The 25,511-nt window shown below is 40.5% G+C and overlaps 1 protein-coding gene across 1 annotated transcript in view; it reads left to right on the top strand.

Moving 5' to 3' along the window:
- LOC128696403 (uncharacterized) overlaps positions 1-25,511 on the top strand; it is a 120,554-nt gene that overhangs the window by 55,218 nt on the left and 39,825 nt on the right. Inside the window, exons 5-8 of the mRNA XM_070092243.1 lie at positions 14,543-14,684; positions 15,745-15,818; positions 22,990-23,104; positions 25,287-25,369. Coding sequence (XP_069948344.1) covers positions 14,543-14,684; positions 15,745-15,818; positions 22,990-23,104; positions 25,287-25,369 — 414 coding nt within the window. The remainder of the gene's footprint in view (positions 1-14,542; positions 14,685-15,744; positions 15,819-22,989; positions 23,105-25,286; positions 25,370-25,511) is intronic.

Here is a 25,511-nt window from a genome sequence, read left to right as displayed (position 1 = left end):
AAACAAAATGCCTCAGAGGAAGCAGATGGAGACTCAGTGGGAGGAGGAAAGGGCGAGGTCAGTTTTTGTGTACGGGCTCCAAGAAGCCAAGGGGGCCAACTTTGAAGAAATAAAACAGGAGGAGAAAAAAATGATTGAAGGCATCATGAAAACAATAGGGGAGGGCAATATGACCCAGGTGACAAATTTTCAGAGAATTGGGTGGTTTGCGAGTGGAAGGATACGGCCTGTCAGAGTAACTTTCAAGGAAGAATCAGTTCGAATCAGGATTCTGCAAGAGAAAGCAAGACTGAGAGACAAAGAGGGGTACCAGAGAGTATACCTCGACCGCGACAGAACACAAGAAGAAAGGACTACACTGAAAGAGAGGGTACAGAGACGCAAGGAGGAACGAGAAGCAATGAAAATGAGCAGGACCCAGACACAGGAGGAAGGGCAAACACACCCCACAGAATCTCCCACCAAAAGACCCCACCCGCGACACTCCCAACGCAACTGAGCAACCTATACTCCAACCCACTCACTGTTCCCTCTGCCACCAACCCCCATATCACAAACCTCACCCCAACAGCTGTCCCTTATGGGCATTCTGACCCCACCCCCATCAACACATACCCCACCTACACCACAGCCCCATATAGGCCCCCACCAAGGCTCTCCCTCCCCCAACCCCAATATACTTGCATGACCACAATGATAGAAAAGAAACTAAAGGTTTGGTACACAAATGCGGATGGAATAATGAATAAACATGAGGAGTGGAATGAAAGAATCAGTGAAAAATCCCCAGACATCATAGCAGTCACAGAAACAAAACTCGCTGAGATAATAACAGACACAATCTTCCCAACAGGATATCAGATCCTGAGGAAAGATAGAAGGAGTAGAGGGGGAGGAGGGGTTGCACTGCTCATAAAACACCAATGGGGATTTGAGGAAATGGAAGGCATGGACATGATTGGAGAAAGAGACTACATTGTAGGTACAATTCAGTCCGGAGAACATAAAGTAGTCATTGGAGTGATGTATAACCCACCACAGAACTGCAGGAGGCCAAGAGAGGAGTACGAAGAAAACAACAGGGTGATGGTGGACACACTGGCTGAGGTGGCAAGAAGAGCTCACTCGAGCAGAGCAAAGTTACTGGTAATGGGCGATTTCAACCACAGGGAGATCGACTGGGAAAACCTGGAGCCACATGGGGGTCCCGAAACATGGAGAGCAAAGATGATGGATGTGGTACTTGAAAACCTCATGCATCAACATGTCAGGGACACAACCAGAGAGAGAGGGGAGGATGAGCCAGCAAGACTGGATCTTGTGTTCACCCTGAGCAGTTCAGACATCGAGGACATCACTTACGAGAGGCCCCTTGGAGCTAGCGATCATGTGGTTCTGAGTTTTGACTATATAGTAGAGTTACAAGTGGAGAAGGTAACAGGAACTGAAGGGGACAGGCCAAACTATAAAAGGGGGGACTACACAGGTATGAGAAACTTCCTGCAGGAGGTTCGGTGGGACAGAGAAATGGTAGGAAAATCAGTAAACGAGATGATGGAATATGTGGCAACAAAGTGCAAGGAGGCAGAGGAAAGTTTTGTTCCCAAGGGAAACAGAAATAATAGGAAGACCAAGACGAGTCCTTGGTTTACCCGAAGGTGTAGGGAGGCAAAAGCTAAGTGCAACAGAGAATGGAAAAGGTACAGGAGGCATAGGACCCAGGAAAACAAGGAGATTAGTAGAAGAGCCAGAAACGAGTATGCGCAGATAAGGAGGGAGGCCCAGAGACAGTATGAAAACGACATAGCATCGAAAGTCAAATCTGACCCGAAACTGCTGTATAGCCACATTAGGAAGAAGACAACAGTCAAGGACCAGGTGATAAGGCTGAGGAAAGAAGGTGGGGAACTCACAAGAAACGATCAAGAGGTATGTGAGGAGCTCAACACGAGATTTAAGGAAGTATTTACAGTAGAGACAGGAAGGACTCTGGGGGGACAGACCAGATGGGGACACCAACAAGGAATACACCAACAAGTGTTGGACGACATACATACAGATGAGGAGGAGGTGAAGAAACTGCTAAGGGACATCGATACCTCAAAGGCAATGGGACCGGACAACATCTCTCCATGGGTCCTTAGAGAGGGAGCAGATATGTTGTGCGTACCACTTACCACAATCTTCAACACATCCCTGGAAACTGGGCAACTACCTGAGGTATGGAAGACAGCAAATGTAGTTCCCATTTTCAAAAAAGGAGACAGAAAAGAGGCACTAAACTATAGACCTGTGTCATTGACGTGTATAGTATGCAAAATTATGGAGAAGATTATCAGGAGGAGAGTGGTGGAGCACCTGGAACGGAACAGGAGTATAAATGCCAACCAGCACGGATTCACGGAAGGCAAATCCTGTGTCACAAACCTTCTGGAGTTTTATGATAAAATAACAGAAGTAAGACAAGAGAGAGAGGGGTGGGTTGATTGCATCTTCTTGGACTGCAAGAAGGCCTTTGACACAGTTCCTCACAAGAGATTAGTGCAGAAGCTAGAGCATCAGGCGCATATAACAGGAAGGGCACTGCAATGGATCAGAGAATACCTGACAGGGAGGCAACAACGAGTCATGGTACGTAATGATGTATCACAGTGGGCACCTGTGACGAGCGGGGTCCCACAGGGGTCGGTCCTAGGACCAGTGCTATTTTTGGTATATGTGAACGACATGACGGAAGGGTTAGACTCAGAAGTGTCCCTGTTTGCAGATGATGTGAAGTTAATGAGGAGAATTAAATCTGATGAGGACCAGGCAGGACTTCAAAGAGACCTGGACAGACTGGACACCTGGTCCAGCAAATGGCTTCTCGAATTTAATCCTGCCAAATGCAAAGTCATGAAGATAGGGGAAGGGCACAGAAGACCACAGACAGAGTATAGGCTAGGTGGCCAAAGACTGCAAACCTCACTCAAGGAGAAAGATCTTGGGGTGAGTATAACACCGAGCATGTCTCCGGAAGCACACATCAATCAGATAACTGCTGCAGCATATGGGCGCCTGGCAAACCTGAGAACAGCATTCCGACACCTTAGTAAGGAATCATTCAAGACACTGTACACCGTGTATGTCAGGCCCATACTGGAGTATGCAGCACCTGTTTGGAACCCGCACTTGATAAAGCACGTCAAGAAACTAGAGAAAGTACAAAGGTTTGCAACAAGGTTAGTTCCAGAGCTAAGGGGAATGTCCTATGAAGAAAGATTAAGGGAAATCGGCCTGACGACACTGGAGGACAGGAGGGTCAGGGGAGACATGATAACGACATATAAAATACTGCGTGGAATAGACAAGGTGGACAAGGACAGGATGTTCCAGGGAGGGGACACAGAAACAAGAGGCCACAATTGGAAGTTGAAGACACAAATGAGTCAGAGAGATAGTAGGAAGTATTTCTTCAGTCATAGAGTTGTAAGGCAGTGGAATAGCCTAGAAAATGACGTAGTGGAGGCAGGAACCATACACAGTTTTAAGACGAGGTTTGATAAAGCTCATGGAGCGGGGAGAGAGAGGGTCTAGTAGCAGCCGGTGAAGAGGCGGGGCCAGGAGCTAGGACTCGACCCCTGCAACCACAAATAGGTGAGTACAAATAGGTGAGTACACACACACACACACACACACACACACACACACACACACACACACACACACACACACACAATTGGATGCTGAAGACTCAGACGAGTCATAGGGATGTTAGGAAGTATTTCTTCAGTCATAGAGTCGTCTGGAAGTGGAATAGCCTAACAAGTGATGTAGTGAAAACAGGAACCATACATAGCTTTAAGACGAGGTATCGCAAAGCTCTGGAAGCAGAGAAAGAGAGAGAGAAGACCTAGTAACGATCAGTGAAGAGGCGGGGCCAGGAGCTGTGTCTCGACCCCTGCAATCACAATTAGGTGAGCACAATTAGGTGACTACTGTAGGGAACGAAGGAGTGAAACTGCATACAGAAACCCTATCAGACCATTGTGGAGACCGAGAAAAAGAAAGAAACACATCACGAGCAATCGAGGGGACTGTAGAAAATGAAAGAGCTAAGGCATATGTGGAGGCCCAACAGACCACAGCAGAGCCCAGGGAAAACTGAAAATGGAAAATGACAGGCTACTGGGCCCAAGGACAATAGATTGTGAAGAAACTGAAGAAAGGAAAGCTGCAATGTAAGAAACTAAACCGAATCGAGGGATACATAGGGATATGCAGTGGGAGAATGAAAGGAAGAGGTCAGTCTTTGTTTATAGGCTCCAAGAAGTTGAAGGGGAAACTTATGAAGCAAGAAGACAAGGGGAGAAAAATGCGATCGAAATCATCATAAAGGCAATAGGAGAAGATGACATGACCCAGTTGACAAATTTTCGGAGAATAGGGGGGTTTGCAAGAAGGAGAACCCGACCAGTGAAAGTGACTTTCAAGGCAGAATCGACTCGGAACAGGATCCTGCAGAAGAAAGCAAGACTAAGGGACATGCCGGCGTACCAGAAGGTGCATCTCCACCGTGACAGAACACAAGAAGAAACGCAGAAACTGAGAGAGATGGTACAAAGACGAAAGGAGGAAAGAGAGGTGAAGATGAAGATGGACAGGAGAACCCAGACCCAGGAGGAAGATCAGATACAGCCTCCCTCACAACCACCTACATAAGCCACCCAACCAGGACAACCCCAATGCAACCAAACATTCTAACTTAAAACACACATGCCATATCCAATGCCCCCACCCATCTCATTACAAACTCCACCACCACAGCAACCACGCATAGTTTCTTATCAGGTCTCCCACTTCCTCAACTCCATTGTACCCCTCAGACCACAGTTTTGGAAAAGAAGTTGAAGGTGTGGTATACAAATACAGATGGGATAACAAATAAGTGTGAGGATTGGCATGAAAGAATCTAGGAGACATCCCCAGATATAATAGCACTCAGAGAAACAAATCTCACCAGGATAACATATGCAATCTTTCCACCCAGATATCAAATCCTCAGGAAAGATAGGGAGAGGAGAGGGGGAGGAAGAGTTGCACTGCTCATTAAAAACTGGTGGGAATTTGAGAAAATGGAAGGAATGGATGGTATGGGCGAAAGGGACTATTTAGTAGGAACAATCCAGTCTGAGGGCCATAAGGTGGTAATTGCAGTAATGTACAACCCGCCACAGACCTGCAGGAGGCCAAGAGCAACGACGAGAGGATGACGAGAGCAACAGAGCAATGGTCGACAAACTAGCCGAAGTGGCCAGAAGAGCTCACATGGGGGAGCAAAGTTACTAGTCATGGGTGATTTCAGTCACAAGGAGATTGACTGGAAAACCTGGAGCCCCATGGGGGTCCCGAAACATGGAGAGCCAAGATGATGGATGTGGTACTGGAAAACTTCATGCATCAACATGTTAGAGACACTACCAGAGAGGATGAGGATGATCCAGCAAGACTGGACCTTGTATTCACCTTGAGTAGTTCAGACATTGAGGATATCATGTATGAAAGGCCCCTAGGAGCTAGTGATCATGTGGTTCTGTGATTTGGCTACATAGTTGAGCTACAAGTGGAGAGAGTAGCAGGAATAGGATGAGAAAAATCAAACCACAAAAGGGGGGGACTACACAGGCATGAGGAACTTCCTGCAAGATGTTCAGTGGGAGAGAGAGCTGGCAGGAAAACCAGTAAAAGCAATTTTGGACTATGTGACAAAATGCAAGGAGGCAGAGGAGAGGTTTGTTTCCAAGGGAAACAGAATTAGTGGGAAGACCAGAACGAGTCCTTGGTTCACCCAAAGGTGTAGGGAGGCAAAAACTAGGTGTACTAGAGAATGGCAAAAGTACAGAAGATAAAGGACCCAGGAAAATAGAGATCAGCTGAAGAGCCAGAAACGAATATGCACAGATAAGAAAGGAGGCTCAGCGACAATACGAAAATGACATAGCATCGAAAGTCAAGTCTGACCCAAAGCTGTTGTATAGCCACATAAGGAGGAAAACAACAGTCAAGGACCAGGTAATCAGACTGAGGAAGGATGATGCAGAGTTCACAAGAAACGACCAAGAGGTATGTGAGGAGCTCAACACGAGATTTAAAGAAGTATTTACAGTGGAAACCGGTAGAACTCCAGGAAATCAGAACAGAGAGGTACAACAACAAGTGCTGGGTGAGGTACACATAACCGAGGAGGAGGTGAAGAAACTGCTTCGTGAACTTGATACCTCAAAGGCGGTGGGACCAGAAAACATCTCTCCATGGGTCCTTAGAGAGGGAGCAGAGATGCTGTGTGTGCCACTAACAAAGATCTTCAACACATCCATTGAAACTGGGCAACTCCCTTAGATATAGAAGATGGGAAATGTAGTCCCAATTTATAAAAAGGGAGACAGACACGAGGCATCAAACTACAGGCCTGCGTAACTAACGTGTATATTATGCAGAGTCATGGAGAAAATCATCAGAAAAGTCGTGTAGCATCTGGAAAGAAACAAGTGTATAATCGATAACCAGCATGGTTTCAGGGAAGGAAAATCCTGTTTCACAAACCTACTGGAGTTTTTTGACACGGTGACAGAAGTAAGACAAAAGAGAGGGGGATGGACAGACTGCATTTTCTTGGACTGCAAGAAGGCCTTCGAAACAGTTCCTCACAAGATGTTACTGCAAAAGCTAGAGGATTAGACACACATAACAGGAAAGGCACTGCAATGGATCAGAGAGTACCTTACAGGGAGGCAACAACGAGTCATGGTACGTGCCGAGGTATCAGAGTGGGCGCCTGTGACAAGCGGGGTTCCACAGGGGTCAATCCTAGGACCTGTACTTCTTTTGATATATATGAATGACATATAGGAAGGAATAGATTCAAAAGTGTCCTTGTTTGCACATGATGTGAAGTTAATGAGGAGAATTAAATCGGTCGAGGATCAGGCTGGACTACAAAGAGACCTGGACAGGCTTCAAGCTTGGTCCAGCAACTGGCTCCTTGAATTTAACCCTGCCAAATGCAAAGTCATGAAGATCGGGGAAGGGCAAAGAAGACCGCAGACGCAATATAGTCTAGGTGGCCAAAGACTGCAAATCTCACTCAAGGAAAAAGATCTTGGGGTGTAGGTATAACACCGAGCACATCTGAGGTGCACATCAATCAGATAACTGCTGCAGCATACGGGCGTCTGGCAAACCTAAGGATAGCGTTCCGATACCTCAGTAAGGAATCGGTCAAGACTCTGTACACCATTTACGTCAGGCCCATATTGGAGTAAGCAGCACCAGTTTGGAATCTACACCTGGTCAAGCACGTCAAGAAATTAGAGAAAGTGCAAAGGTTTGCAACAAGACTAGTCCCAGAGTTAAGGGGATTATCCTACGAAGAAAGGTTAAGGGAAATTGGCCTGACGACACTGGAGGACAGGAGGGTCAGGGGAGACATAATAACGACATATAAAATACTGTGTGGAATAGACAAGGTGGACAAAGACAGGATGTTCCAGAGATGGGACGCAGAAACAAGGGGTCACAATTGAAAGTTGAAGACTCAGATGAGTCAAAGAGATGTTAGGAAGTATTTCTTCAGTCACAGAGTTGTCAGGCAGTGGAATAGCCTAGAAAGTGATGTAGTGGAGGCAGGAACCATACATAGTTTTAAGATGAGGTTTGATAAAACTCAGGGAGAAGGGAGAGAGAGTACCCAGTAGCAATCAGTGAAGAGGCGGGGGTAGGAGCTATGAATCGACCCCTGCAACCACAAATAGGTGAGTACATACAAACACATACACAAACAGAAATACACACATACATACATACATACACACTGGAAAACCTCATGTACCAACACGTAAGGGACACTACAAGAGAAAAAGGAGAGGATGAACCAGCAAGACTGGACCTAATATTCACTTTGAGTCGTACAGATACTGAGAACATCACATATGAAAGACCTTTTGGGGCCAGTGACCACATGGTTTTGAGCTTCGAATAAATAATAGAGTTACAAGCGGAGAGGGAAGCAGGAAGGACAGGACGAATGAAGCCAAACTACAAGAGAGGGGACTACACTGGCATAAAGAATTTCCTGCACGGGGTTCAGTGGGACAGAGAACCGCCACGGAATTCAATAAATGAGATGACGGAATGTGACAATAATATGCAAGGAATCTGAGGAGAGGTTTGTACTCAAGGGTAACGAGAAAGCCAGGATGAGCCCTTGGTTCACCCAAAGGTGTAGAAAGGGCAAAACCAAGTGTGCTAGAGAATGGAGAGTACAGAAGGCAGAGGACCCAGGAGAATAAGGAGAGCATTCACAAAGCCAGAAATGGCTTTAGTGGAGGCAGGATCCATACAAAGCTTTAAGAAGAGGTATGATAAAGCTCATGGAGTAGGAAGAGTGACCTATTAGCGGCCGGTGAAGAGGCGGGGCCAGGAGCTGTGAATCGACTCCTGCAACCACAACTAGGTGAGTACACACACATATATAGTGGAACCTCTGGTCATGAACGCTTCCGAACATTAACAGATCGCTTCACGACCATAGAATTTACCAAATTTTTGCATCTGGTCACAAACACATAATCGGGTGTCGAACAAACACAGCCGCGCCAATTTTTACACTTCGTGCCATTTTCCGCAGGCGACAATTTTCCCCACTTCCTGTGGTTTGTGTATACCTAACCAAGATCCTCCCCTTGTAGTTGGTCTCAGTCAGACGCGCCTTCATTCGCTGTGAACTCTTTGTGTTGTATTTCATGTGTTTTTATAAATAACAAAAAAAGACACAATACCGTGACTGGAACGATACACAAATAACCCGCACATAGAAGAGAGGAGCTTACGACGACGTTTCGGTCCGACTTAGACCATTTACAGTCACACTAACGAGAAGTGGAGCTCCACTTCTCGTTAGTGTGACTTTGTAAATAGTCTAAGTCGGACCGAAACGTCGTCGTAAGCTCCTCTCTTCTATGTGCGGGTTATTTGTGTATGTGTTTTTTTAATTCATTTAGTTTTCTTGGTTGTTTACGGTATGTTTTTGGTCTCTTATTTATATTTTTTCTTTATTAGACTGTACATTATTTTATATAATCAAGGATTTTTCAGACTTTGATTATTTTTTCTGTGCTTAAAACTCTTTAAAAAAAAAATCTTTACAGCCAACGGATCTTAGAGGTCTAGAACCGAGTCGTGCAATCTTAGTTTCCTCTGTTGTTCAAGGTTTCCCAGTGTTATTCAAGCTTTTTATATTTAGTATACTATTATACTGTGCATTTTATGGTATAATTAACTATTTGTGTGCTTAAAAGTCTTAAAAAAACACTCTTAACATACAGTTGGTAGGGGCCTGGAGTGGATTATTCGTATTTACATACAATCCAATGGGGAAATTAGGTTCGGGTCACGACCAAGTCGGGTCGCGACAAGAGTTTTGGAATGAATTATGGTCTTGACCAGAGGTTCCACTGTACACACACACACACACACACATATATATATATATATATATATATATATATATATATATATATATATATATATATATATATATATATATATATATATATATATATATATATATATATATATATATAATATGCGTGTGTATAACGTGAAAATATACGATAAAAAAACAATGATTACAAAAGACGTAGCATCAGTATAATTATGTCATATCACATGTCCTCTTGAGGTGAAATAATTACGATATGAATGAACAGTCAGTACGAATATCAATTATATTTTAGCAATTATATTTTGAGCACCAGTCTGCAGTTTTCGAAATCTATATTATGTCACAATCGCATATTTAACGGAGTACAGCACAACATGTGCTACCCGATCAAACATTTCTTTTGTGTTGAACAAAAAAAGCACAATGCCGTGACTGGAACAACCCACAAATAACCCGCACGTCACAGAGAGAAGCTTACGACGGTCCAAGTCGAACTGAAAAGTTATCGTATGCTTCTCTCTCCTATGTTCGGGTTATTTGTGTAGTATTTCTTTTGTGCTGCTACTCAAGCTTGTTGAAATCTCTAGCGTTATTTTCGTATACTTTTTCACTTCCCTTTTTTTTAAAGGGATCAGATACACCCCTTTGTCAACATTATCATTTAGCTCAGCACTTACTACTTATCAGTTGATACGTTATTAGTGAACTTCTGTACACTAATAACGTAGCCGGACTTAAGTTTTGGAGGAGCAAAGTCCAGTGGCTTCACCCTGAAGGATGGGAGGGGATGTTACAGGTCAGAAAATTGCTTGAACTCTGATGTCTGCGCACTTCTGACAAAAAAAAAACTATGTTTAGAGTGATGGTGAATATTTCTTTGATCAACCTACCTTGGTGGGAGACGGCCTATGTGGTAAAACACTAATAACAATACTTCCACTGCTACTACCACTAATAATAATAATGATAATAATAAATACGACACATATAACGGCACTTGTCATAAAACATTCAAAAGTCAGAAGATAAATACCATCATTAGTGTGAGCCGCGATTATTGGATATTAATTCATGAAGTTTAAGCCGTACTTTCCAGTTTATCACGCTTGACAGGTGGTCAAGCATTCCCATATATCAGCCCAGACAAGTGGACACAGACATTCCTGTATAACAACAAAAAGCACAACAATCAAAGGAAGAATTCTGCAGTTTAATAAACAGCACAGCAATTCAGCAATCAAAGAAAGAGGTAAACAATCAAAGAAACAGTAGAACAAAGAAAGGGTAAACTATCAAAGAAACAGTAGAACAAAGAAAGGGTAAACTATCAAAGAAACAGTAAAACAATCAAAGAAACAGTACAACAATCAAAGAAACAGTACAACAAAGAAACAATACAACAATCAAAGAAACAGTACAACAAAGAAAAAGTGCATCAAGTGCGGTTGGTATTGACTGGCCCAGTCACGACTATATACACAAATAATCCGCACATAGAAGAATAAAACATGACCTTTCGATCCGACTTGACCCGTTTAATTATTCACACAGAAGACCGAAGGGAAGGCAGAGGAGAGAGGCAGTAGTGTAATTGTAGAAATCGTGGTAGTAGTAGTGTAGCAGTAGTAGTAGTAGTAATAGTGTGGTAGTAGTTTAGTAGTAATGCAGCAATAGTAGTGTGGCAGTAGTGGAGGGAGTCTAAGAACAAGAGTAAACAGGAAAAAGAGCATTGCAGGAGAGCTAATGGTCCACAAGGGTAGGACAAAAAACGAGAGGGAAAAATCAACCAAGGCAGAAAGAAGGAAAGGCAGAGAAAAAATAGGAAAGAATAGGTAAGGTGAGGAGATAAAGATCAGGTCTAGTTACCAGTGTTCTGAAGTTTGGGAAATTTAACAACATAATGAGAAAGGAAGGCATCAACAGAGATAAAGCCACGATTAAGATTCATTTGAGGAAAATTGTGTATAAGGGGAAGCTTCAACAAGACGACGACTGTGAAGGCTACAAGAAGGGTAGACAGGTTTGCCAGGGGACCAGTTAACAGGTTGTCTGTGATCTCTAACATCTTTTATTAAGTCTGTCAGAGAGTGGCCAGTTTCTTTTTAGTACTAGAAAGTACAAAAGGAGTAGGAAATGGAGTAGACTCCGGAAGTATCAGTAGCATAAGTCAATATCATTCAAAGTTATTCACTGACTGTACCATTCACGGTTGTCTACATTATATTATAATTCACAGTGTTGTTCCAGATTTTATTACACTAAATTTACGGCATTTCCGATCATTGTTCCATCTTCAGTAATAATAGTGGTAGTGGATGGTGGGGGTGTGGTTGTGGTAGTGGGTGGTAGGGATATGATTTTGGTGGTAGCGAGTAGTAAAGTGGTTTCGGGGTTGTGGTGGTAGTGGGTGGTGGGGGTTTGGTGGTGGTGGTGGTGGTAGGAGTTTGTGTTGGGGATGTGATGACAGTGATGGTGGTGTTAGTGAGTGATAGGGGGTAGTAGTAGTGGGTGGTTAAGGTATGGTGATGGTAGTGAGTGGTGGGGATGTTGTAGGAGTAATGTTACTGGGTAGGGATGTGATGGTGTTAATGAGTGGTGGTGGTGGTGGTAGTGAAGCGTTAAGTGTGGTGGTGTTGACAGTGGGTGGGTCGGGATGTGGTGGTAGTAATGAGTGGTGAGAGTGTGGTGGAGTGGTGGTGGTGGTAGTGATGACAGAGGGAGGGGATGGAGTTGGAATTAACAGAAATCTTGGTGGGTAGGATGTTGGTAGTAGTAGTCGTAGTGGTGGTGGTAGTAGCAGTAGTGGTAGTAGTAATAGTAGTAGTAGTGGAGGTGGATGGTTGGGGTTGGGGTGGAATTGGTTGTCGGCGTGTTGGTGGTTGTGGTGATGGTAATAATGTTGACACACATTTGCATCATTAAGGTTGTGTACATCACCACATTGATGCACATGTCTAATCAACCAATCGTGTGGCAAGAAATGTGATCTAAGTTACTCTGAACGCGGAATGATTGTTGGTGCCACACGAGGTGGTTGAAGTGACTCAGAAATTACTGATTTCCTGTGATTTTCACGCACAACAATTTCTAGAGTTTATAGAGAATGGTGTGAAAAACACAAAACATTTAGTAATCAGCAGTTCTGTGGCGAAAAAGCCTTGATAATGAGAGAGGTCAGAGGAGAATGGCCAGACTTGTTCAGGCTGACAGGAAGACAATAGTAACTTAAATTACCACGTGTTACAACAGTGGTATGCAGAATAGCATCTCAGAACGCACAACACGACGAACCTTGAAGTGGATTGGATGAACTGCAGAAGACCATACAGAGTTCCATTCCTTTCACTTGAAAACAGGAAACTTATGTTACAGTTGGCACAGACTTATCAAAGCTGGCGAGATGAAGATTGGATAAACGTTGCCTCGTCTGACGAACTATTTTTTCTGATGTGACTTAGAGATGGTTATAAATAATTTCGCGCATTTATGAATTATTAAGCATTCCAAAATCTTTCTCGTAGTTCACTGCATGTGACAGTATCTGATGAAATAACTTTGCACAATCCTGGTGTTCCAAGGTGTGAAAGTGAACCTCTAGCTATGGCAAGGCACCCATATTTATCTGGATTCTGGCTGAGTGGATATTGTACTGCATACTTTGATGCAGGGTGTGCAGGGTCGAATCCCACTGTGAACTGAGAGAAATATATATATATATATATATACATATATATATATACATATATATATATATATATATATATATATAAAAATAAATATATATATATATATATATATATATATATATATATATATATATATATATATATATATATATATATAATGTCGTGCCGATTATGTAAAATTGGTCAATTAGCAAGAACTCATTTAAAATTAAGTCCTTTCTAAAAATTTCTCTTATACGTTTAATGATACATTTTTTTCATTAATGTTAATGTAGAAATTTTGAATTTTGCACCAAAAGAATCTTACAAAACTTACCTAACCTTATTATAACAAGCTCAATTTATTTTAGCCTAACCCAACTAAATATATTTTCAATACGTTTACAATAATTTAGTACTAAACAAACACAATGAAATATATTTTTTCAGTTAGGTTCAGAATGATTTTTGCGAAATTATTGCATACACAAATTTTAGCTTGTCCTATATGGCAAGATGAGCGTTGCTACTTAAGCCAAGATCGCAAGTTTTACACATTCGGCACTACATATATATATATATATATATATATATATATATATATATATATATATATATATATATATACACTGATCTCTGGCTGAAGGAGACTCGAACCTTGCGAATTCCTTGCATTGTTAAAATCTCTAGTAAGGCTGATGCATGCAGGGGATGAGATGAAAAGCTGTAAGCCTTCTCCCTGAAAGCTGGCTGCCTTGGATCAAAGTCTAGCGCAAGCTGGACTCCAAGGTATTGGTCCAGTGTGGGGAGTTTGGTATAGCACTGCGTACCTTGTTCCAAGGTTCGTAGGTTCGAGTCTCCTTCAGCCAGAGATCAGTGTATGTGTATATTTCGCCTGCTCTTGCGAATTCCTTGCATATGTATATATATATATATATATATATATATACATATATATATATATATATATATATATCGGTTTGTATACGCCGACGTGCATATATCTCAGTATATATACTGTGTGTATAACTCGGTGATAACACAACGAGAGGTGTATATAATGTATCTCATCGCAAATACACCGAAAATAACAAATATTCACTCAGGAATTTAATATCCTAATTTTAGACATTAAAGTATTTTTTAATTAAAGTGTATGTGTATAATATGCAGCCTTAATTGACCCTCGTGCAGTCGATAGGTTCTGCATCTTGCCTCTGCTGTCTTTTTGAGGGTCACTGCCATCATGGCCCGGTCCCAGACCAGACCTCCAGTTCTTAACCTAATCCACCCGGCTGTTGCATACCACTGCCTGTAGACCAACCAATGTGCCACAGCCAGGCTGATCAGGAACTTATTAGACACATTACAGGAATTCTTCTCTTCCTACTGGCAGGTTATGTGCACACTTTCCTCTGATCCAGGGGACAGTGGCTGGACCCAAGTGCTGTATCTCAGTCTTCCTACCATCATCCCCATCGTAATTAACGCAGGAGATGTGATGGGAACGCCAGGGTCAGGAACTTTCTACTTTATAGGTAAGATCATTTTTTTGGGCTTAATCGATTTTGAGAGTGAATCAGAGTTTTATACTGAAATATTTCAGTACAAGGAAGAATAGCTATATATTACCCCACCTAGAAATATTATAAACACAAAATAATACTGTAATAATGATTTTGTAAGGTTACTAATATTATTGATATGACTCAAGAAATCGTAATGACACGATTGCAAACAAACCATACCCCCGGTCGGGATTGAACCCGCGGTCATAGAGTCTCAAAACTCCAGCCCGTCGCGTTAGCCACTAGACCAGCTAGCCACAATAAGATTCGTCCAACTAGGTATATTTCTACACCATAGGAAGGTTAGCACAGGCACCTCTGTGACCACAAATGCAAGTTTTTACAGAGTTCGTCACGGCCACGCTAGCTGGAGATTCGTCAATAAAAACTTTCATTTATGGTCACAGTGGTGCCTGTGCTAACCTTCCTATGGTGTAGAAATATACCTAGTTGGACGAATCTTATTGTGGCTAGCTGGTCTAGTGGCTAACGCGACGGTCTGGAGTTTTGAGACTATGACCGCGGGTTCAATCCCGGCCGGGGGTATGGATTATTGATATGTGAAATATTATATGCGAAATTAACAATAACATTGAAAAAACATTTTATATGACAAATTCAGTTAATATTTTTAATCAAATTTTTGCTTTTAATAAAATATATTTTTTATTACTGATATCGTTATCTTTATTATCTACTTAATCATGAAAGTTTACTGATATTGTCAATATTTTTTTTCATTTAATTACTTTAAGTATTTTCCACTATGCGTATATTCATAAACATTTTAGTTTCTCTTAACATGTAAATATTTCACAGTTACTACGCTGCAAAAATTTATGGTACTTTCTGCAATCTCTATAATTTGAAGTTACTACGAATTATATCTATAGATGTTAATTTTGACTACTTGCACTGAGTTGCATTTGTACGTCAGATCATTAATATTGTGTGTGTGTGTGTGTGTGTGTGTGTGTGTGTGTGTGTGTGTGTGTGTGTGTGCGTGTGGGCGTTTGTTTTTATTCGGCAGGTTTCAATGCCCTGACGAGTTTAAACTGGAATATAACAACACTACAAAACACTTCCCGGCCTCTTGTCTTTCTGGTAAGTGTCTAGTATTTGTCACAACACATCGTCAGTCAGTGCCTAGTGTCAGTAGACACTTAAAGTAAGCAAGTGCTTTGAATAAGTCAGTACCTTGTGTAAATCAATTCCTGGTGTCAGTGTGTAGTGTCAGCAAGTACCTAATGTATGTAAGAGTCCTGTGTTAGTATTTAGTGTTGGTGTATGCCTTAAGTAACCAGTGACCGACTGGTTGACCTCTCTGAGGTTATAATTAATTAAAGTTGGATACAGTTGTGGTCTTATTCCTTGTAAGTCTAATCACCATTATAGACATGAAACATGTCACCTTTAAGTAGGTAACATCTATCGTGCTACCTCCTTAGGGACTAATTGCTGCCTTCACTTTTGTAAGGATATATGCTACTTGCGTACATCGATGTATGCATTGCATACGATGTATGCAATACGGGACTCCTTATACATACCGTCGCGTGTTAGTAAGTCAAACTACTTTCATAGAGGGTGAGCTTAGATCTAAAAGCAACTCAGTTTACTAATATGGGAAAAGATCACACTATTATTTACTAAACAAATCATCAATCAGTTGGACATACATCTCAATTTAATATAAACACTAGGAAAACTACACATTTAAAGGAGAGGCCTGATGTATTTACATTGTGTCCTGATGCTTCACTACGGCCATTACGCGCATTGTATATGACGCAACTGGTCACAATGTACTTGAATATTTTTAAATCCGACAATGAAAGCAGATACGTGAATGAATTGTTTTATACAGCAATTCAGACCTTGTTTCTTGTGCTTAACCCAATGAGAAGTCGTCTCCAGCCTCCACCCTTCTGTTGGCGAATCATAATCACGCTAACCTCATTTAAGAGAGATGTGTCCCCTCAAACCATAAATAGTTTGTTTCTGATCTCACATCACTTGACCTGATCCCACATCACGAAAGACGATAGTCTGGAAAAACTCTGATTGCATATGTCTTGATAGGTACAACCTGTCATTACAAACTGTCTATCAAATACACAGAAACTACAGAAAATCACATCTTGTATGGTACATCCAGGCCGGGTAGTCAGGTGCTGAGAGTAGAAGCTGAGAAACACTGCAACAGACCTGAAGACCCAAGCTAGTGTTATTTCTTTAGCTTAATAAAATGGAGCGATAGGTGTAGACAAAATTAACATATTTTTATTTTATTTAATTGTGTTAGCGAGCTTACTGGAAAATTATGCACTACATCTGCGTTGATCTTAGTCATGTTTCATTATATAAAAATTGCAATGTGAAAAAATCATTGAATTAGGGGAGATATGACTGAAATATTCTAATAGAAGACTGGAATAAAAACCAGGGAATGTAAAAAACGTGCTGAAAATATTTAACCAAGACAGGACTCTCAGCAGTGGGTTCAAGATGGGAAAGTTTAGGTTTAGAAAGGAAATAGGAAAGCATTTGTTTGAGAACAGAGTTGAGGATGAGTGGCACAAACTCCCGAGTAACGTGTCAAAGCGAGAGTCTTGGGCAGCTTTAAAAATATGTTGGATTACTAAATAAGTGTGAATAATTATGTAATTATGTGGGAATAATTACTTCCTGCGCAGTAGGCTTCTTCAGTTGAATACTGAGGAGACAGCAGAAGAGGTGGAGATAGAATGATGTGATCATTTCATCACCCTCGAAGAACTAGTTTTAAAGTGTCCGGTCCCTCAGCCAGGAGAAGAGTTCAGCTCTATATGCCGGAAGAATGTAAAGCTAAAGAATTGAATGGCAACTTATATACGGGCAAAGGTGAGGCGTGGAAATTCTTGAAAATCTGATGAAATAACTTTGCTTCTACTAATGGGTCTCGCCTCTTAGGCGGGACCTATTAGTAGAAGCAAGAACATGGCTTCTGAATTCTTACGTTCTTTCTTCTACTAGTGGCCCCCGCCTCTTGTGTCGTCTTCAAGAATTCCTGAGCCTCACATTTGGCAGTATATAAATTTCTTTTCCCATGCTTCAGCTTCACACATACATATACACCTGAGTACCACTTCACAATACTGACTCACATAGTCTTACCTCTCACTTTCACCAGGATGTAAGCGCACGGTGTGCACATTCGTTTACTTCGTGAGGATACCTTTGTAAACACGAAGCATGATCTGTCTGTTCTACTGAAGGACACCCTTGGCGTCCGTTTCAGTAACTTGATCACGATCAAGGACTCCTTCGTCGCTGATCGCTTCGTGACGAAGACACAGACAAGCTAGTAACCGCCACCACCACCCAGACTCTCACAAGAAACCATTCTGATGTCTTCTGGCCAAGAAGTTAATCTTTATAGAGACTTGACCTTGAAATTACCAGCCTTTCTCCTGACGACCTCTGAAAATTTGTTAAGGAATAAAACTCCTGGGTTAGACGTTAGATTCCTACTGCCTCCATGACACTAAAACTCAGAATCACGGACATCTCCATGGCCACTACTGTTATCAGCAATGAACTACACATCTCCCAATACTATATCAAGACATGCAACATCGAGCCTGAACGCTACTATCAGAACACTTTATGCAGAACCTACTTCTCCTTACCCCACCTCACCAAGGTTTGCCTCTTCAATAATAAGACGTTGAGTTCCACCTGCATTGCTGACGGCCAAACACGTTCTGACTGTTCCAAGACTGATCAGTTTAGGTGCATAAACTGTATGGACACTGATGTACTAATTCCTGAAGCAACTAAGCCCGCTACCATCTCTGCCGTCTCTTCACCCACTATTGGCTCTTCAGTCAGAGGACTACAGACCACCACGTCTGTCTCCCCTGCATCAGCTATTGACACTTCAATCCCAGAAACACAAGCAGCTATTTTTCTCACCAAAATTTCTGACGCTTTCGCCAGTTGTTACATACTAGTAAAAAGGAAATAAAGCTGTCATCGCTAGCCTAGAAACATAAAACCTGACGACCACGTCCCCGAACTTGATTGGAAAACCTGTGCTTCTAAACCACATCCTCATATAGTAGCATCATGTCCTTCAAGGAACTATAGACAAAAATTATGCAACCGTACAGTAAAATTCGCCTGCGGCTCTCCCCACATCTCAACTAAGTACTTGATTTCGTTAAAAGGCACATCAACGAGAACGACATTCCCTCAGACTTGTACCACTTACCCAAAGGAGCCTTCAGAAGACTCAAGAACGGATCGTCAGTCATTAATCCACTATAAATTTCCAGATTAATACTTCACTGCCTGTTGTAACACCCTCCCGAACTCCAGCGCCTGCCTATCGTTGCCATCACTGGCTACCTATTCCACTGCTGCCCTCGTTCGGTACTGTTTCTACTCCTGAAGACACTCCTCTCCTGTGCTATTTGTTGTCTGTTCCCACTTACTCTTTCTCTCCTTAAATAAATAACAGAAAAGGCACAATACCGTGACTGGAACGATACACAAATAACCCGCACATAAAAGAGAGAAGCTTACGACGACGTTTCGGTCCGACTTGGACCATTGACAAAGTCACACTGACTTTGTCAATGGTCCAAGTCGGACCGAAACGTCGTCGTAAGCTTCTCTCTTTTATGTGCGGGTTATTCGTGTATCTTTCTCTCCTTGTCTAAGAGTCTGTCTTTAGCTTTACATTGTTGCAGACTATGGCACTGAGCTCTTCTCTAAGCTGAGGTACAGTACTACGAGGGTGATGGACTGATCGCATCATTACATCTCCACTGCTTCTGCTGTCTCATCTGCGTTTAACTGATGATGCCTAGTGTGCACGGAAAACGTTTCAATAATGTTACACGTGTCTTATCCACATGAGTGGGTGTAGGGTAGGTGTGAGTTGGACCTCCTTTCTCATGTTCTAATATTCTTATACAGTGAGTTAAAAGTGGGTGTTACTGTCTCAGACACGAGTTTTATGTTGTCGACCCTAGAGGCATATTTGTTTTTGTACTCGCATTAGAAGACTTCTTTTCATGACTTCGTTTGATTTTCGTAGGATGGAGGAAACTGTGTTGGCGATGGTCTCGTTGGCCATAATGTATATACCGTTCATGTTTCGAGTAGAAGCCATGTTGTGTATTATAATGAAGTATTATATGGAGAAGATACTGAAGACCGAGAAAAGTATTTTCCATGTTGTCTTGAGTATCACTGACGGAACATACAGACAAGAATGAGATAAGACCCTGTGGTTTATGTTATAGCAATTTCGTATCCAGTGTGAATAATTTTAACCAATGTTTCTGACATTATGAATTAACCTGATTTCTGTGTGATAGTGTTGTGGTAATCAGAGCAGATTCCAAGCACAGCCTACTGCGCCTGTCTACTTCTTTCTTGATGACTTATTTGATATCTGGGAAATGTATCAGTTGGTTTTCTGTGACGCAGAATAAGCATTATTCACGTAATCCATCTGGCATAAGCTCAGAAATGCCTGCCAACTCATTCATTCTGAACCACTTCATTTTCTCACAATTCATATTCCTCTTACTAGCGCATTATGGCACTGGAAGAGTACGTTACATATTCAACGAATGTCACACACCCATTTCGGCATACCCTCTCGACCAGTGAACTATCACTTAAGATTATGACAGGCTGGGGTTTCACTGTTATGCTAACTGCTGGTTCAGCAGCCAATCGCGTGAATTCTGCTAAGTGATGTCTGGAACGCATGGAACAGAACTGGCAGGTTTCCACCACCTCTGGTCGAATACACTGTGCTCAGAGTGTCTCTTGCTTGTGCTCTACCATTTGTCACTTACTCTCTGTACATAGTGCAGATATTTATAAATATTTGTGGTGAAGAAACACACGATTAAGAAATTTATTTCTACTGGTTTGCTTTTACCCTGCGCTGCCTAGCTGATATTTTCTGGATTTAATTACTATAAGGTGCAACAGACCCATCAGACTACCGCCTGTATTCGTAATACACAATACTAAAGTGACCCCCCTAATTAAAAAAAATACAAAAAACACCACACAATAATACTAATAAAAATTTTAGAAAAATACGCAATGGTTATGATAGCCAAGTTAATTAACTCATCTTAAAACTATATTACTAGATTTTTGGTAGTCCAATTTCTTAGATAAATACGGTTTGTTTAATGATAAACATATAGCAATGGCACCATTTCCATTTGTAAGGATGTTACCTCAGTGGCAGAGTCTTGAAGTCTTGAGTTTGTCCACACTTGCTGGCCTCTCCTCTGTAAATCTAGCCAGGATTATATACATGAAACACACAACGTTGTCACCTACCGTGTCAACCAAGAATCTAATTGTTACCATCATCCATATGAAGCTTTGTTCTACTGAAACACATGTATCTACCGTATTTTCCGGCATATAAGGCGCGCCTTTTTCCCACAAAAGACTTAGAAATATCATGCGCCATATATGCTCAAGGTCAGGGTCAAGGGTAGGCTTTGAGTTACTCTTTAACGTAAATATGAATGATTACTGATTTACCATTATGATCCTTCTGTCGTGCGCCTTATATGCCGGAAAACATGGTACATATTTCGGCAATACGTGGTACCTTAAATAAGAAGCAACTTCCACATCACTCAGTTCAATATTATGACTAAGGTAAAGACAGATATCTAGTGTCATCATTTACCAAACATATCACCAATCACAGAAACATACATTTAATAATACTGAACCCGACACTAAGGTGGGTCCTTAGAAAAAGCAAGAAATAGCACCTTATAAAGGCATTTGATAGACTGGCCTGGGGCTACTCACACTGAGTCTTGATGTTTCAGAAAAAACACGAAAGAGCACCTTGTTCTATAATACAGCAAGCATTTGATACACTGGCTACTTACACTGAGTCTTGACGTTTCACTATATTATATTATAAATAGTATACGGTAACATCGAGCTGATAATACGCATAACACTAGTAAGCTTTACTTTATTGATGAATAACGATTCCTAATGATGTACATGCGTCTTATCACGGTTCACCATCGCTATGGCTACCAAGGTACAATGAACCAACAAATTAGGTAATATATATATATATATATATATATATATATATATATATATATATATATATATATATATATATATATATGCAAAACAACCACTGTGAAAGAATAGAGAAATTCCAAGCACTTTCGTGACTGCTCACATTATCAAGGAACTTGAGTAGTCACGAAAGCGCTTGGAATTTCTCTATTCTTTCACAGTGGTTGTTTTGCATATTCTGAAATCACCTGTTTACTGTGATCTTATTGTATATATGCATTTATATATATATATATATATATATATATATATATATATATATATATATATATATATATATATATATTCATGACAGTGAAAAAAAAGAAGCGAAAATTCATGCGCTTTTGTTTTCACTCACAATCTAAAGACAATCATAACTAACTCGTTTTAGAGAGATTTGTTTACATGAAGTTTCTGTCCAGCTGAACAATCCTAGAATGTTGCTGTTCTTGAGAAACTGATTAAAAACATCACAGGTGTTTTAATTTGCTACCCATTCACTTCATTGAAATTGCATATTAAGATAACACTTGTTTTATCGTGATTTTGATATTTTTTCATGTGTACGTGAAAGAAACTGAAGTGAAAAAATTAACCGAAAAGCAGCACATCAGAGCTTTCGTGATGGCACATGGTTGACACACGAAAGCGTTAATGTGTGTGTGTGTTCTTTTTATGATAACACATCTTCCTCTGAAGATGTTCATGTAGATACACGAAAGCGTTTATGTATGAGTTTGTTCTGAGAAGAAAAACGGTGGCTAACGTGACGGTCTGGAGTTTTGAGACTCTCTGATCGCGGGTTCTATCCCCGCCCGTGGTATGGATTGTTTGCAGAAAAAGATTTCATTGCGACAACAATACATGCAGCAGCTCTCCTGTACTCACCTACCACCACTTAACCTTCTACGAGTGCACATGTTAACTGTTACCTCAGACCTGATCAGTTCCTACACAGGAAAGAATATTGTCCCAATAAACACTTGCTCTGTAATTTTTGTCTTTATCTTCATACATAGTTTATTCTATTTATGTTTGGGGATTCTTTTTTTTTTTCACTGTGGTATTTATTCAAGTACATAATAATATTTTTGATACTGATTTCTTCCTTCTTGTAAACATATACTAATTTCTCCTCACCTGCCTGAGTCAGGTGGAACTCGTTAAAGCAGATGGAACTACTTTGTACGCCACGTACAACGCGGTTGTCATCGCCAGGGATAACTACTACACCCTCCAGAATGTGGGCGATTATCACGGCAACGCAGGTGACTCTCATTTTCCGTTTAAATTTATCATTATTTGCTTTATTTGCTAATGCACTTATGTTGCATAGAGACGTTTTTCTGTTAAGTGAAATTCGTATGAAAAACGTATTTAACAAAATATGAAGTAAATATAAATTTATATTTAAATGAATTCCTCCATTAAAAGAAACAGTAACTCTTCCAGGAGATAAGACACACAATGCGGATTATGGTTCGATTGTTGGCGCACTGATTTCACTTACTGAGGTCCGGGGTTCGATCCCAGTATGGCTGGAAAACATTAGGACGTGTTTCCATAAGACACCTGCTGTCCATGTTCACTCATCAATATAAAATGGGTACCTGGGTGTTAGTGGGATGGAGAGAGGCACTGAGGTGAAAGGAGGAGGTCATTAATTACAGACTATCGGCGTTTTCTTGGTATTTACTATTATAATCACTTGATGAGCTTCCCTGAAGTAAGAGTAGATAATGAACAAGCAGACCGAGGCAACAGACTGTACACAAATAACCTGCACATAGGAGAGAGAAAAGCTTATGACGACGTTTCTGTCCGTCTTGGACCGCAACGTCGTCATAAGCTTTTATCTCTCCTATGTTCGGGTTATTTATGTATTGTTCCAGTCGCTGTATTGTGCCTTTTTCTCCTTCACCAGAATGTGTCTGGAATCAAGTGTAAACACTACCGTCAATACTATTTTACAAAACTCTGGGGTCCTTCTTGACCTTCAGAGTTGTAGCGAAAATTATTCTACCTAAAACCGAAAGCAGTGTAATGTGATCTTTTATTGATTACTTCATCGTTATCCTACATGTACAACATAGTCGCCAGTCACGAGTAAGTCCGTCTTAAATCCAGCCTACCCAACATTCTCCATCTGACTCTCTGCCATATATATATTCTCATGTACTCTTTGCCCGGGTATATCTGTTTGTGATTTGATAAAGTCCATTGTGTGGGCGAAACGTAGTCATTAAATAACTGCATTATACTGCATTTGTGTTTATTTTCCCATCAATTCGGTAATTTATGCCATTTATTTCCACCTAAAACCGAATTATCTCATTCACTCGCAGGTGACTTCCCTTCCCCGCAGACTGTGCCGAGCTCTCCGTGTACCTCACAGACCTCTCCTCACCTAACAGTTACCATTGTTTTGCTTGTCTCTGAATGACTTGATAAAATCTCTGGCCAGCGAAACGACTTATAACAAAATGCCATAATTAAAATGCTAGGAAACCTCAAAAAAATTATATATATATATATATATATATATATATATATATATATATATATATATATATATATATATATATATATATATATATATAATGTCGTGCCGAATATGTAAAACTGATCAATTAGCAAGAACTCATTTAAAATTAATTTCTTTCTGAAATTTTCTCTTATACGTTTAAAGATATATTTTTTTCATTAATGTTTATGTAAAAATTTATAATTTTGCACCAAAAGAATCTTAGAAAACTTACCTAACCTTATTATAACAAGAGCAATTTATTTTAGCCTAACCTAACTAAATATATTTTAGATTTGTTTACAATAATTTATTATTAAACAAACACAGTGGAATATATTTTTTTCGTTAGGTTCAGAATGATTTTGGCGAAATTATTACATACACAAATTTTCGCTTGTCTTATATGGCAAGATGAGCGTTGCTTTTTAAGCCAAGATCGCAAGTTCTGCCTATTCGGCACGACATATATATATATATATATATATATATATATATATATATATATATATATATATATATATATATATATATATATATATATATATATATATATATATATATATATATATATATATATGAGAATAATGCGATACATGAAGGTTTATCATTTTTTTTGGGGGGGGGGGATTTTGTTCAGTTTTTCCCTCAAACGCAAATTAGAGAAGTTTGATCCACAATTATAATAATTTGAGTTTTGATAATACATATTGTGTATATATTACTTTTTCTTGTATATACGGGATACTTTGATACTGGTGAAGGTCTCTTGATCCAAGGAATTAAATCACTCTTCCACTCTGATAAAACTTGATTGCCACACGCAAATATTATTTTCCAGGCGCTGTATGACCATAACTGGTTAAGTACTTTCTCTGAATATAATAATATCAATAATAAATAATCGTTGATTGTGTGTATTTCAGGGGACATGCTTCGACATAGCAAACTGCATGGCATTGTGGGCAGTAGTTCTTTGCTGTGGTCCTGCGACAGTCCCCAAACCTGTGTGAGTCTCCTTCCTGTTCTCCCTCACTTGGAATCGAACCTGAATGCCTCTCATTTTCTCAGGCGCTGTATGATCCCTATAACTCTCTCGCAATACAGTAATAATAATAACTAATAATAACATTTCGGTTGCTGCTCTTTCC

This window comes from Cherax quadricarinatus, chromosome 39 (assembly GCF_038502225.1).
Source record: "Cherax quadricarinatus isolate ZL_2023a chromosome 39, ASM3850222v1, whole genome shotgun sequence".
Taxonomy (NCBI): Eukaryota; Metazoa; Arthropoda; class Malacostraca; order Decapoda; family Parastacidae; genus Cherax; species Cherax quadricarinatus.
The sequence above is the reverse complement of the archived record's forward strand: the minus strand, read 5'-3'. Positions and strand labels throughout refer to the sequence as shown.